Source organism: Bos javanicus, chromosome 24, assembly GCF_032452875.1.
Source record: "Bos javanicus breed banteng chromosome 24, ARS-OSU_banteng_1.0, whole genome shotgun sequence".
Classification (NCBI taxonomy): Eukaryota; Metazoa; Chordata; class Mammalia; order Artiodactyla; family Bovidae; genus Bos; species Bos javanicus.
In genome coordinates, this window is record NC_083891.1 from 45348309 (window position 1) to 45363646 (window position 15338).

Genomic DNA, 15338 nt, shown 5'->3' on the forward strand with positions numbered 1-15338 from the left:
AAAGAGTCTAGGCTTACTATCTTCTCTGAAGTTTTTAGACACTGTCAGGGCTTGTGACTCATTTTTTCCTTTCTTGAGTCTCCAAAATATATTAGGTTGTATAAAGTGAAGTCGCTCAATCGTGTCCAACTCTTTGTGACCCCATGGATGGTAGCCTACCAGGCTCCTCCGTGCATAGAATTTTCCAGGCAAGAGTACTGGAGTGGGTTGCCATTTCCTTCTCCAGGGGGTCTTCCCAACCCAGGGATTGAACCTGGGTCTTCCGCATTGCAGACAGACACTTTACCATCTGAGCAGGTTGTATGGGGAGATGCAAAAGGGCTGAGACCTACTGGCCTGTAGCCCCTGGGAGCTGAGGGGTGGGAGGCAGAGGGGAATCCGGTGTGGGTGGGGAGCACTAGCAGACCCAGTGGGGTATAAACGACCTAGCACTTTGAAATTTTGACTAAGCTAACAGGAAAAATTTTCCCAAGAATTGGATTGTCATTTGACAAATGTGACTTAATTTCTACGTAGGTGTCTATACACACATTCACATATGTAAACAAAGAGAGTAGAGTCAGAAATGGACCGTGGGTGCTTTGGGAATAGGAGCCTGTTGACTTATCCCAATATTTTTCAAAAATTTCTTGGAAGAACAACTTTAAAAAAAAATGTTATTTGGAAATAATTTCAAACTTAAGAAAACTTACAAAATTAAAAATAGTCTGAGAGACACCCACAAATTCTTCACCCAGATTCACCTGCTGTTCACATCCAACCCCTTCTGCTGTCTCATTTCTCCGTCTGCATGAATCTATATGTGTCTAGACTTAATTTTTCTCAACCAGTTGAAATCTTTCTTGCTAAAAATGCAGCTGATCTGGCCAAAGGAGTGGGGAGGGCCTGCAGCCCCACCTCCTTGGCCCACCCTCACACTCACCCTCACCCTCACCCTCAGAGGTATGACCAGAAGTAGTCATACCTCTGAGTGAAATATTTGAAAAACAGTGGAAACCACTGCTCTTCCCCCACTGTTGCTTTCCTAAGACCAGATGCCCTTTGTAGAGGCTCCTCCGATGAGCAGGTATTGGGGGGGGAGTCAGCGACGGGAGGAAGGGCACCTGGGGACTGGCACCAGCCGGGGTGGCCTTTGTGCTGTGACCTCGAATCAGCCAGAAATGCAATACCTTGTCCAACAGCCCTGACGGTGGCCACGCCCTTCAAGACCATCTACCTGGGCCTCTGGAGCTACAACTCTGTCCTCTCCTGCATCGCCATCGGGGGCATGTTTTACGCCCTCACCTGGCAGACCCACCTGCTGGCCCTCGTCTGCGGTAGGTATCGGGGAAGCTGGCAGCCAAGCCACTCTGCTGTTCCTTGCCCTTCCCCACTCCCCCGGTTGTGGATACCCATGTGGACCCTTATCGGTACTGAGCAGTAATGATGGAAGGACTGTGGCTGCGGTCTTACCACTAAGGGATTTAGTGGGGGTACCCTAAGAGCTGGGGATCTGAGGTTCTTCCTCTGTCAGCTGGCGTCACCACCACTATTCCTCATGAAGCACTAAAGTTCATGAGGAAATCACACACGCATTTCCTCGTGTGCTAGTGGCAACGTTCCTGGCCTCAACAACTGTTCTCACTCAGCTGCTATCGACTGGGCACCGCCAAGTGCTAGGGCCCCGGCTAGACCTGGAGGACACAGACCACATCCTCACGAAGCCAGGGTCCAGCAGAAGAGATATAATCGCCCAATACTCAGGGCAGTTGTCTGTGATATCTAAAAAGACCATTGGAAAGAGCCCGTGAGATGACGTGCCTGGGAGGCCTGAGGTCCCAGAAAATAGTCACATAGCACTAAAGGAGCTGATTTCCATTGAGTAAACAAAGAATGCGCTGTGTGAAGAGAAATGGACCACAGGCATGATACTGCACCCCAGGGCCGCGCTCTGTGCTGGACAAACAGCACTCATTTCATCCTGCCAAGGCCACTGCCAGGCATGGATTTTAGCCCCATTTTACAGGTGAGGAAATGAGACCCAGAGGGGTTGACAAACTTGTCCAAACACAACTATTGATGGCAGAAGTGAGATTCAAACTCCAGTCCCATCAGCCTCCCTGTCCTGGAGTTGCTTATATCCTCTGGAACCAACAGGACACTAATACGCAAAACTAGAGACAAGTGAAGGGTATAATATCATCCAGAAGGGCTTTTTTGTTTGTTTTCCCCGGAACTGTAAATGCCTTCTGTGTCTCTTGTACCCGCCTCAGCATCCAGCTGGGGTCTGGACTTGGAGCCAGTGGGCTCAGCAAATATTCACCAAGTCAAAACTGCCAGGTATTTTGAGGATGAGACTGTAACTGTCTATGATCCTCAGAGAGATGGCCGATTCCTATGGCTGGAACCACCTGGGAAGGCTTTGGGAGGAGGCTGCAGCTTATCTCAACCCTTTCAGGGTGGGATTTGGATAAGCAAAGACAGGGAGGGGACAGGTGTTCTGGACAGGGAAACAGAGCAAACAGAGGCAGAAGGAGCTTGTCCAGAGGCACCAGGGCTGTGAATGAGTTCCCCTCACTGTCTGGGGGGTCATCATCTGTGGGTGAAGCCAGGTGCCTGGCTCAGGGACCCAACATGGTCCAGCTATGAGGGGACTTGGTGAGGGTTCCATAGCATCACAGCGGCTCAGAATCTTGGACAAGAGGGACTTTATTCAGAGTTCATATAGTCTGACAACTCATCTGTCCAGACAGACAACCACCCAGCCATCCAGTCTGTGCTAGAGCATCACCAAGGGCAGTGTGGAGTAGTAAATGATGCTTATTGACCCCAGGCTCTATGCAGGGCTACCATGGAAGTGGGGAGGGGATAAAGGGATATGCAAGCTTTCATGTCTAACCTCAGAGAGCACACAGCCCAGTGAGAGATGGGTCACAAGCAAACACGCCAGATTTCAGGGTGTGGGGCCAACACGGTGGCACTGGGGCCGGGGTGGAGCCCGCTCTTAGGGAAGGCTGGGGATGGGCCCTGGGAAGCTGACTCCTGATGGTCCTTGTGTCTCCACAGCCCTGTTCTGTGCATACATGGGAGCAGCCCTCACCAACATAATGTCAGTGGTAAGTCTGGGGTCTCCTGACACCGCCCTAAAGTGCCCCAACCCAACCAGGGCTTCAGGACATTTGGAGTCTTGTGAGTGGGTTCTGGTCACTAGCACTCCACACAACAGCCTGGTCAAGGTTTATTCAAGGTTTTCCCAGAGAAGGACTGGCCCTGGCATATTTTATGTGCCTCTGAGGGGTGTGTTTGTGTGGATGTGTGTGTGAAAGAGAAAGTGTTGTAACTAGCAGTGGAGAATATGGGTGGACAGATGGAGGTACTCATGTTTAGCCGGAAATGAGAGATTGTCTCTAGGGGATTTTCAGCTCCATCATTAGAAGAGTCTGATTGTCCCCAAAGGGACCAACATTTCAGATTCAAACCAACCATTCTGGCAGATCAATCCAGAAGCCAAGGGGAGGGTCACTAGGAAGGCAGTCACTGGGGGAGGGTCGCCACTCTTAGCCCCTTCCGCATCCTTCTCCTGCAAGGTCCCAGGAGCCCAGGAACATTTCAGATCCCGGTGTTCTTGCTTTCAGGTTGGTGTGCCGCCAGGCACCTGGCCCTTCTGCCTCTCCACACTCACCTTCCTGCTCCTGACGACCAACAACCCCACCATCTACAAGCTCCCACTCAGCAGAGTCACCTATCCAGAGGCCAACCGCATCTACTACCTGACAGTGAAAAGCGGGGAAGAAGAGAAGTCCTCCAGTGGTGACTAGCCAAGTTATAGGCAGAAATGCTCTTTGCCTGGACTGGGGTCTGCTCCCTGTAATCTCAGCTCTGGGTCAATCAGCTGCAGCACTCACTTACTTTGCCTCTCCTCGCGCCTGTGTGGAACAAAACACACCTATACCTCCCTCTCCCTGACATTGATTTTCTCTCTCTGCCCAAATCGCCTTAACTCTCCACTGTACACTGTTAGAAGAAGTTGGTGATGAGTTCCTGGTATTAGTAGGAAGGCATGTATTTTCAATGTCAGTGACTTAAAACAAAACCATTCTTTGTATTTAGTCTTTTGTAAAGGTGATTCAGAGATGATCTTCTTAGCAGGTTTAACTAAATAATAGAAGCTATGAAATTAAACGTGCTGAGTGGTTCCTGAGTGGGTGAAAATTCAGGGAATGCAGATGCCAGAGTGCACAGAGCTAATGACTGGTGGGTACATACAGCTTTACATAAAAGAGAAATTTCAGATAGAGAAACACAGTTTGAAAGTCAAAATGGGGACAGTTAGGGCATTGAACGTGTCTAAATAGGGACTCAGACATTCAGGGGTCAGAGTAAAGGGCAAGAGGATATTCTGTAGCAGGAAGTAATCAGTAAGTTAGGCTCCTACATGACTCATGATGAAAGATTGGCATGTCTCACTGCAGGTCAAGCCAGCGACTTTAAGCAGGGAATTCAGTTGAGGAAATCACCTGAGCTCAGTATGTGAGAGGTTGGAGAGATCTATTTCATTTCCCAGTTTGCCTGTGGGTGTTGGAAGCTTTATGAGATTTATGATACTTAAATGGTTAACCTTGAGTAGAAGAACAAACAATTATCAGTGAATTTTGTAATTTGTCTTCCCAATTACAGGCATTAACTTACTTTCAATCTTTGTTTAGATACAGACCAGGGGTTGTCAACCTTGTCCTGGAAAGTGTCAAATTTCAGCTCTGGAGGCTACACAATCTCTTACAAATACTCAAGCCTGTCATCATAGAGCAAAGTAGCCTTAGACAACATGTGAATGAAAGAGGGTGGCTGTGTTCCAACAGGACTTTATTAAGCGAGAAGCTAGATTTGGTCCACAAGCTGTAGTTGGCTGGGCCCTGCTATAGACGATCAATACAATAACGCTCAGGGTCTGGAGATCCATGTGTGACTTAGGAGCTGGTGGGAAGTGGGCAGACTCAAAGGACACCACCAGGATCTCTACATCAGACAAAGCCACAAGGCATTTACATGCTGGGCAATAGTGTAAAGAGTCTTAGGAAATCGAGGGCACCCCAGAAAGGGAGATCAGGGCGGCAGGAAGCAGGAAGATCTGCCCTGAGGCTCTTTCAGGGACTGAGAAGCCTAGTGATGAGCACCAGGGGGCGCAGTCTTACACCAGACCCTCCGTCCACACACGGGTCTAGGAACCACCCCTCAGGCTCACCCTCTGGGCTCCTCGCTGCTTTGCCTCTGCCAGTTCACCACCACGGGAGGAAGAAGAAAACTGGAGCCCTTCGGTGCAGGGTTTCTAGGCAAGAGGAGCAGGGAGGCGCTGGAACCTCAGGGCTGGAAGGAGCACGCAGGCCAGGTTGTGCCATCATACTGTGACCCATGACCTCCATTTGGAGGAAGAGGACTTTTTGTCTCCTGACAGGCTTCCAGAGGGGACTCCGTCACGTATCCTAGCAGGAGATAGAACCAGAAACCCTATTCGTTCGTTATGGGCAAATTGTGGGAAATCCCCTGTTCTCTCCATTAAGCCCTGAGAATCTCCACCCAGAGCACTGGATCTGATGGGAACAGTCCTTTAGCCATGCTTCTTATTGGATTCTCAGGAGAGGAAGACTATCTGGATATGAAAAATGCTTTCAGCTCAGTTGGACGAGATTCTCTCTCCCCTTCCTTCTCTTCCTACACCACTTCTTGGTTTGTCATTTACAAGGTAACATGTGGGTCACAGTTATCTGGGTTGTTTTCCCCTCCCAAGTTCCTGTTTTAATTCCCCCACAAGAATTAAAAGTTAACTGTGTTGCAAGCTGCCAAACTTGTTCAGAGAAAAATGGATAAAAGCTAAGTTATTCTGAAAATGGAAAAAGTATGTCCAACAAATCTGGAAAAGCCACGCGGCCCCAGAAACTCTATAATGCAGTGCGATCAAGATGGCCAGGTATTTATGCACGAGTAAATGTTTTTACACATTATCTGCTAGTATGATGTAAGAAAAAAATGGACAAAGTGTATTATTAATCAGTGAATTACCTTGCCTCTGCCAGTTGTACAGGAACTATAAAATATATATATTTTTTAATCCTTTGAGGCTAAGATGCTGAAAGTTGATGATGTTTTCCAAATGTGGTCAAACAATCTCCTCTTGAAAGCAAAACAAATATCAGTCATTAAGCCAGACTGGTGGACAGAAGCAGCATCTCTCTCTTGGGCATGGCTGAGAGTGGGCAGAGGTGAAAACCCTCTAAGAAAACTCTGCCCAGCGCAGGCCACTGTCCACAGGCTGTGGACAGATGTCCAGAGGTCCTCTTAAGTAGTCCAAACAGCCCCAGCACCTGAGAGCTAACTCCCTAGTGTTATCTTGTCCCCCCTTAACCAGAGCTTCCCCCTCTCCTGGCCCTGAATGAACATGTTGAGAGCCCTAACCTTGCAGATTCTCCCCACCAGCATGGGGCACTCAGAAGCAGGCCTCCAGGAGGGAAAAAGGGCTTCTGGGAACATGTCATAGCTGTTTTCCTACTATCATCTCAAACTACCAGCAGCAGCTCTTGGATGTACAAATGATATAGTGAATGGTGAAGTCGCTCAGTCGTGTCCGACTCTTTGCAATCCCATGGACTGTAGCCTACCAGGCTCCTCTGTCCATGGGGTTTTCCAGGCAATAGTCCTGGAGTGGATTGCCATTTCCTTCTCCAGGGGATCTTCCCAACCCAAGGATCAAACCCGGGTGTCCCACATTGTAGACAGACGCTTTACCGTCTGAGCCACCAGGGAAGTAAAAATGATAGTTGAATATAAATGTTTATGGTTGAACAGAAACAAACTACTACTCTCTGAAATTCAAGAAAGGAAGAATGTATGTGTGGAGTGGATCATGGGAAAAGCAAGAGAGTTCCAGAAAAACATCTATTTCTGCTTTACTGACTATGCCAAAGCCTTTGACTGTGTGGATCACAATAAACTGTGGAAAATTCTGAAAGAGATGGGAATACCAGACCACCTGATCTGCCTCTTGAGACATCTGTATGCAGGTCAGGAAGCAACAGTTAGAACTGGCCACGGAACAACAGACTGGTTCCAAATAGGAAAAGGAGTACGTCAAGGCTGTATATTGTCACCCTGCTTATTCAACTTCTATGCAGAGTACATCATGAGAAACGCTGGACTGGAAGAAACACAATCTGGAATCAAGATTGCCGGGAGAAATATGAATAACCTCAGATATGCAGATGACACCACCCTTATGGCAGAAAGTGAAGAGGAACTCAAAAGCCTCTTGATGACAGTGAAAGTGGAAAGTGGAAAAGGTGGCTTAAAGCTCAACATTCAGAAAACGAAGATCATGGCATCCGGTCCCATCACTTCATGGGAAATAGATGGGGAAACAGGGGAAACAGTGTCAGACTTTATTTTTCTGGGCTCCAAAATCACTGCAGATGGTGACTGCAGCCGTGAAATTAAAAGACGCTTACTCCTTGGAAGGAAAGTTATGACCAACCTAGATAGCATATTCAAAAGCAGAGACATTACTTTGCCAACAAAATTTCGTCTAGTCAAGGCTATGGTTTTTCCTGTGGTCATGTATGGATGTGAGAGTTGAACCGTGAAGAAGGCTGAGCACCGAAGAATTGATGCTTTTGAACTGTGGTGTTGGAGAAGACTCTTGAGAGTCCCTTGGACTGCAAGGAGATCCAACCAGTCCATTCTGAAGGAGATCAGCCCTGGGATGTCTTTGGAAGGAATGATGCTAAAGCTGAAACTCCAGTACTTTGGCCACCTCATGCGAAGAGTTGACTCGTTGGAAAAGACTCTGATGCTGGGAGGGATTGGGGGCAGGAGGAGAAGGGGACGACAGAGGATGAGATGGCTGGATGGCATCACCGACTCAATGGACGTGAGTCTGAGTGAACTCCGAGAGTTGGTGATGGACAGGGAGGCCTGGCATGCTGCGATTCATGGGGTCGCAAAGAGTCAGACACAACTGAGCCACTGATCTGATCTGATGTGTGGAGTTGGGGAGGGCGGGCTTTAGCAGAAGTGCTGTCTTAAACTCTTTTTTCCCTAACAAACCCCTTTCTTCCTCTCTCCACTGTCTCCTCCCTCTGACCTAGCCATCTCTCCCACCCATTTTCATCTTCTGTCCTACAACACTGACAAATTCTACTATCGTTGTGAAACAGTGTTGTTCTGCTGCATTTTTAAATGGTCAGTTTTAATTATCTCTCCAGTATCTTCTATGATAACTGACATAATCAAAATCTCTACTTCAAACAGGGAGCTTGCTAGGAAATAATCCATTTTCTTTAGTTTTAAAATTTTATTGCCAGAATATTATTCATAATGTTCTTGTGGTAATTTGTATCTCTCCGGTTATCTGCGACTTTGTCTCCTTTTTCATTTCTAATCTTATGTAATTTTCTCTTTCCCTTAGGCTTGTGAGGGGTTCATTCATTTTATTGATTTTTTTCAAAGCAGTTTAGAATTTATTTGTCCTTTTCTACTCATTTCGATTTGTTTTTGTTTCCTTTTCCTGTTTTCTTGTGGTTTATTTAAATGTTCTCTTCTCCTAATGTTTTTAAAATTAATATAAAATTCCCTTATTTTAGATCTTTGCCGTTTAACAACAAAGACATTTAAGTCTATTAATTTCCCTCAGTTACAGCTTTAGCTGTGTACTATAGGTTTTGGAATAAAGTGTTCTGTTTTCATCGGTTTTAAAAGTTTGTTATTTTACTTTTTATTTCTCTTTGAGGCAAGAATTTTTGAAGAATGTATTTCTTGATTTCCAGCACTTTAAACTTCTTGATGTTTTTCATTTTCAGCTTTCCATATCTACTTTTATAGGATTATGAGCAAAGAATATGGTTGGTACAATCTTTATTTTCAAATGTTATGCATTTTTCTTTGTAGCCAAGTATATGATTGATCTTGAACATACAAAATGCAGATTTTTTATCTGAAGGAAATGTATATTAAGTTGATTTATTAACTGCATCATTCAACTCTTCTATGCACTTATTTACTTTTAGTCTATAAATCTTAATTCTGAAAAGGGTTTATTAAAATTCAACTATAATTGTATCAGATCAGATCAACTTTTTTTGTATTTCTGAAATATTTGTCTCATATATTTAGCAGCTACATTGTTTGGTACCTGTGGACTATAATCATACAGTATATGATTTTTATTTTTTATCTTAAATTTTATCTTTTACTACTACAGACTGCCCATTTTTATGCTCATTAATGCCTTTAACCAAATTCTGATTCAGTTGACATTGACACTGCTGAATCCACTTTCTTTCTGGTATTTCCTTATCCTTTTATTTTAAACTTTATCATTTCCTTTTAATTGTATCACTTTCTTTTAACTATTTCTGACCTCATTCACTCATTCATCCAGAAGACGTTGTATGAGGAACTATTTTAATATCACTCAGGCCCCCTTGATAACAAACCAGGAAAGAATCAGACCATTTACTGCCTTCAAGGAATTCACGTTATGGGGATTTGCCTGGCCATGTGAGTAATCTTACTTGAGAGGATGTCACCACAGACTGCCTGAGCCACATAAGGTCACAGCACCAGTTTCATGATTTTGAGTGGTGAATGAAATTTCTTGTTGGGTTAATCTTCTGTTTAGGAAAAGTATTAAGCATTATGTTAAGGGTTTCAGGAAAATGTCTATGCCTCTTCTCCTCTTGTTCTTTATCTTGTTATTACCTGCCTGCCCAAACACTCCCAGCTGTCCCTTCAGTTCAAGTTAAATGTAAACAGTTAAAATGTAAACTGTTAAAATGTAAACAGTCTTGGGAAGGTAACATAGTAAGCATGATCAATCACTTGCATCTTAGGTTGAAGGAGTCATTTCTGAGAATTGGTTGGATGAAAAAGGAGAGGAGAGTACAAAGGAAAAAATGGTAGCACATTTTGAGAGTGTCTTTGGCAGGGGAGAGCATGCTGAGATGGGGCCAAGCTGGAGGAATGAGATATGGAGGGCCTCTGTTCCATGACGAACTGTTGTATTCGGCTTAGAGAAGAGAAGAAATGCCTGGGGCCATGACTGTGGAAGAAGTTGTCATTTTACTCAGCAGTACTTCAGAGCATAGAATAAGGACCACTAGATGGAAGTGATAAGCAAACAGACATTGAACCAATGGAAAGGGATGCTTTTTCACAATGGAAGTTGCCTGAGAAATGGTTGTCCATTTCTGGGTGAAACTCTGGGTTCAGGAGAGGGGCAGGAGACCTATTAGAGATGCTTGCTTTTAGTAGGGGTAGACCAGATGACCATGGCAGCCTCTCTTCCAATTTCAAGTTTCAGTGATACTATGGCCCTGAGTTCCTACAGAGAAATAAGGAGGAGGTATCATTAAGGTGGTAAAAAGTATGAACATGAAGACAAATATATCAAAAATATACCGTTGCTGCATTTATAGGTTTTCCTAGAGCTTGACCGGTTAGCCATTTGCTCAGTCTATCAAAATGCTCAATATGGCTACTTGTGTGGATGCAACCTGAGGGAGCAGCATCATTTAACTGTGCCTTTTCCTTGACTTTCTCATCTTTATCACTTTCCTCTCTCCAGGGATTCCTCTTCTGGTCAACCCTATAAGATCTGCCCATCAAGAAACTCAATCTTCTTACATCTGTGGCTACATCAAATCTGTGTGTTCTTTCTGTACGAGTCTTGAGCTTTGTCTCCTTGGGTCATAAATGTGGTAAGGGCCTGGGGACAACTATTAATATAATCTAAAACCAGCTAAGAGTTGGCAATTGCAGTGTGGTTTATTGATTTCCACTCAATAAACCACAGTCTCATCTGGCAACTTTAAAAGGCATTCACTTTTTAATATGAGATTTTTCAACTTACTTGGCTTTTCTTGCCTCTTGTGATTCAAAGAAAATAGAAGAATCTGTAGGAAACAATTCTATTCCTAGTGGAATTAGAATTCCAAGGCCCCAAGGAGGGAGGGGGGGGACATTGCTAGATAAGTCCTCTTATTATCTGTGAACTGGTAACTAGGAGCCACCAGCCCCTCGTCCACAGGCTGCTGAAACTGAATGAATCAAGGAAGTAACTCTCCAAGGAGCGTCTAGCTCAGCTTTCATTCATTCCACAGGAAGTCTAGCCTTTTCCCTGGAGGAATCTGACCTCCCCAAGTCTGGCTCCTAGAGGTCAGTGCAGGCTCCTGCCCCTACAAAGTTGGAAATGCAGAGTTGAAGCCATGAGCATTATGAAGAATATAGTTCTGAAGTAAATTCTGATTGACCAAGCCCACCAGGAGATAATAACCGGTACCCATAAATTATCTTGGGGATCCCCCAGTATCAAGCTGTGGCCTTTGGTGAGACCCTTTGGCGGCAAGCATCCACCCCAGTCTTCTGCTTTCCAGGAGCACTCAATTGCCCCTCCCTAACCTGGTGTGTGTGACAGACACCACTCATCTGAGGACGCAGCTCCATTTGGCTCCTGAGATGTGGGTGAATTTCCTGGATGGCTCCTCCCTCCTGAGTACTCATTTCCTGTCTTTTCTAATTGGTCATATGTTGTTCCTGGGTAGCATCTCCCTGTTACTTTCAGATGCATACGGGGCTGAAGTGAAGAATGCACCACTGGAAGTTCAGGAGTCTTCAGGAGAGGCCAGAGCAAGAGAGGGCACGAGGTGGGCCTCCTGAGTTTAGAGAACAGCAGGCTGGGGGACAAGGAGCGTGTCATCAGCAGATGGCCACAGGCCCTGAGCTTCAGCACCAGAGGAAGGCCCCGTGTGGGAGCTGAGCTCCAGTCAGCTCCCCACCCCTCCCTGGAACGCGGGGCTCCCCACCTCTCGTCACTTTGCTTTCCTTCCTCAGAAGGGCCCCCTCACCCTGTGATCAGGACCCCTCTCTGGCAGTTCCAAAACACCTGGCCTGCTGGAAAGGGGGCCTTTGACGTCAGCGGGGAGTTTGTCTACTCAGGTGGAGCTAATATCCTCGGTGTGAGTTCTGTTTCTGAACTTGGGCAGCCACCTCACACCCTGTCACTTGAGGGGGTGGGGGTGATACGCAGTTGCTGCTTGACCCTTCAGACTCACAAAGCCAAACAGAACATGTTTGGATTGGGCCTCCTCCCCAGACTCCAGCCCACCAGACCCCCCCAACCACCACCACGGCTGTCTGGGACCCGGGAGGGTGGCTTCCCTCATATATAGAGCTCAGAGTCCTTTCTGGAGACGGGGGTTAGGTTGTGCCCTCCTTACTCTGAGAGGGCCCACCAGGACCCGGTCAGCAGAGTCAGAAGGAGGAAAGGTGTAGAAATTTCCACAAAACCAGAAAGAAGGCATCTAGTATTAATTAGGCTGTGCAGAAATATCCATCTAGAAACAGATGGCAATAACATTCCTCGGCCTGTGCCCTGCCTGTGTGGGGGATTAAGGAAGTTCATTGAGGTGGGAAGGCAAATTGGCCCCTGAGGAGACGACACTTAGGTAATTGCCTTAAAGGCATATACTGGAGCAAGAATTCTAAGGAAAGGGGTGATGAAGGTGATGCCTGAGGAAGGACAGAGAAACTACCTCCAGGCAGTCCAGGCTCTGCCCCTTTAAAGGAAACCTGCCTGATGGGGGCACCATGATGGCCAAGGCCAGTCTTCCCCAGGGAGTTTAGGAAAGTCAAAGAGTGAGCACGCTGTAGGAAGAGCGCTCCTTTTCTCTCCCTCTTCTGCCATATGGTGCCCTTCCTCGAGTGGAAGCCAAGCACCAGGCACAAGGTGAGGAAACACGAGAGGAATTTATAGAAAGTCAGCCAGAGGATGAGCTGGCGGGCTGTGGGAACTGAAGAGGTTCAGTTTTAGGGAGAAGTCCAGCGCCTGAGTTGAGGACCAGAGACACCACCCAATTGGAAAGAAGTTTCTTCCCAAATCCCAGTGGTCTGGATTCCTCCAGACCTGTGCAAGAAATCCAAAGGAACTCAGGTAAGAGGTCTGGGGGAGAGAAATGAATCAGGTAGACCCTCTAGCTGGGCTTCCCAGGTGGCTCAGTGGTAAAGAATCCACCTGCCAATGCAGGAGACTCTGGTTCAATCCCTGGGTTGGGAAGATCCCCTACAGAAGGAAATGGCAACCCACTCTAGTATTCTTGCCTGGGAAATCCCATGGACAGAGGATTCTGGTGGGCTACAGTCCACGGAGTCACAAAGAGTCAGGCACGACTGAGCAACGGAACAACAGACCCCCTAGCCAATAGGGCCATCTTTCTGACTTTTCAAAGAAACAGAAAAAAGAAAGGTCAGTCTCTTTCTGTTCCTTTTCCTGCTGAGCTGCAGAAAGACAGTCCTGGGAATGGGGGCCCTTATTAAGAACTCCAGAGAGAGTTCAGATCCTGGAAGCTTCAAGCTGGAAGAGCTCTTAAATAATTCTATTAATAGTTCAAACCCCATGAGGAACCCCATGGCTTATCCAGGAAACTGTCCAGGTGATAAATGAGCCTGGTCAAAAGCCCAGGTGTCCTAACTCACAACACTGAGCTCTTCTTGCACATCTGGTGATGGATCTAAGTTAACCCATCAGCCTCAAATCCCCTTACCACCTACCTGTTCGCTGGATGAGCCTTCATATTTATCATCCTTTCCACAACTCTCCAACACACAGCTCTGACATCAGTGTGATTCCCAGGGCAGCCCCACGTTGAGCTGACTGTGAGATGCTAATGAGGTAGGTTTGAAAACCTTGTTCCCAAGAGTCCTCACCTGCTGCTTCCAGGGTGGAGGTACCTGGTCCAGAGGCACCTTAGCCTCTCACCTCAGGTCCTATACTCCTTCCACAGACATGCCAATAGAACTAGAGCATCTCAGTATCCACAGACATCTTCATACAGCCCATCTCCTCAGTGGCCCTCTCTTTCATGGCCATCTGAGATTACTTTAGACATGTTCTGTGTAGCTACAGAGTGATGTTTCTGGAAGATAGGCAGCCATTCCATAAGGAACAATGTCTCAGGACACTGACATTATCTGATCAGAGAATGAACAATCTGGTATGGCATGTGATCTCCTCAAAACTAGCGCTGAAGGATAGGAGCCTCAGTGAACTTGCTGAGATTAGGCAATCCTGGGACTTGGAGAGCCCGTGGCCAGTCCTCTGCCTGCTTTCATGTACCCTTTCTCTCAGGCTTGTACAGCATCCACACTCTCCTTTAAAAGGGGAGGGGAAAATAAGTTTACTCTCAAGTGCCAACTATATCTAACTGGTATTGGTTGTCTGGAGATTTGTATTAGAAGGATTCTGAGGCTGTGTTGAAACTTACTGGGAAAGAGGTCTATGATCAGTTAGCTGTGTTTGCCACAGACAATGCAGGGAAGAAGCGGCAGAGAAGGGAAACATTGCCATAAGAGAAAAAGCACGTACACAACAGCCCAGAATTTTCTTGGCCTGTCACTGGATAACACAAATGTAATGGCACAGGTGGATTCTTTCTGTTTGTTTTTGGTAACTTTTGTTACTCCTTTTAGGATATGAAATACTTCGTAATTTTTTAAAATAAAAAGATCACAAGTCCATTGATATCATTTGCAAAGGTTCCAACAGTCTGTAAAACATCTATATTGCAGGAGTAAAGAATCAAAACCAGGAGGTTAAAACATAGCTCTGTAACTAATCAGCTATTTGGCCTCAGGAAAGCTGCTTTTCTCTGGGCCTCAGTTTTGTTTTGTTTTGTTTGCTAATACCTAGATCCAAATTCTGGAGAAGGAAATGGCAACCCACTCCAGTGTTCTTGCCTGGAGAATCCCATGGACAGAGGAGCCTGGTGGCCACAGTCCATGGGGTTGCAGAGTCAGACACAACTAAGTGACTAACACACACACAGACCCAAATTCACTTGGTTATTAAAGACTGATAGTTCCAAGTAGTTTCATTGGATTGTAAAATTTTCATGTACATTGTAACTATCAGTATAAAACTCCCCCGTGGCCCTAACTTCAAAAGATGGATCTAGAGTACCTTGTGCAAAGAAACAGAATGATCCGTGTGGCCATATAAATCAAGGATGGCTTCACGGAGGAAGTGGAACATAAACCAGATGATGAAGGCTGAATAGAAACTAGGCAAGAAGAGGCAGAGAGGGTCAGAGGCAAGGCCAGAATGCCAAGGCAGGGTGTGTGTTGGGCAGCAAAGGATGAGTGGGACGATGAAATCAGCAATATTGTAGAACAACTGGAAAGCTTGGCTGAGCAGTTTAGGCATTAATATACCCTTGGCAATAGGGAGCCATGGGGATTGTTGAGTGAGAGAGTCACGTAATGATATGCCTAATAACTGAAGCACAGAATGGATTGAAAGGAGGGAAATTAACAACACA

At 46.1% G+C, this 15338-nt stretch overlaps 1 protein-coding gene across 2 annotated transcripts in view; it reads left to right on the top strand.

Annotated features, from left to right (window-relative positions):
• SLC14A2 (solute carrier family 14 member 2) overlaps positions 1-15338 on the top strand; it is a 508248-nt gene that overhangs the window by 469617 nt on the left and 23293 nt on the right. Inside the window, exons 10-12 of one of the 2 annotated variants that reach the window (XM_061400049.1) lie at positions 1182-1316; positions 3046-3095; positions 3615-3789. In XM_061400049.1, the coding sequence (XP_061256033.1) occupies positions 1182-1316; positions 3046-3095; positions 3615-3789 (360 nt within the window). Of the gene's footprint in view, positions 1-1181; positions 1317-3045; positions 3096-3614; positions 3790-12836; positions 12956-15338 lie in introns of those variants that run through there. The other variant, XM_061400050.1, reaches the window with a different exon arrangement.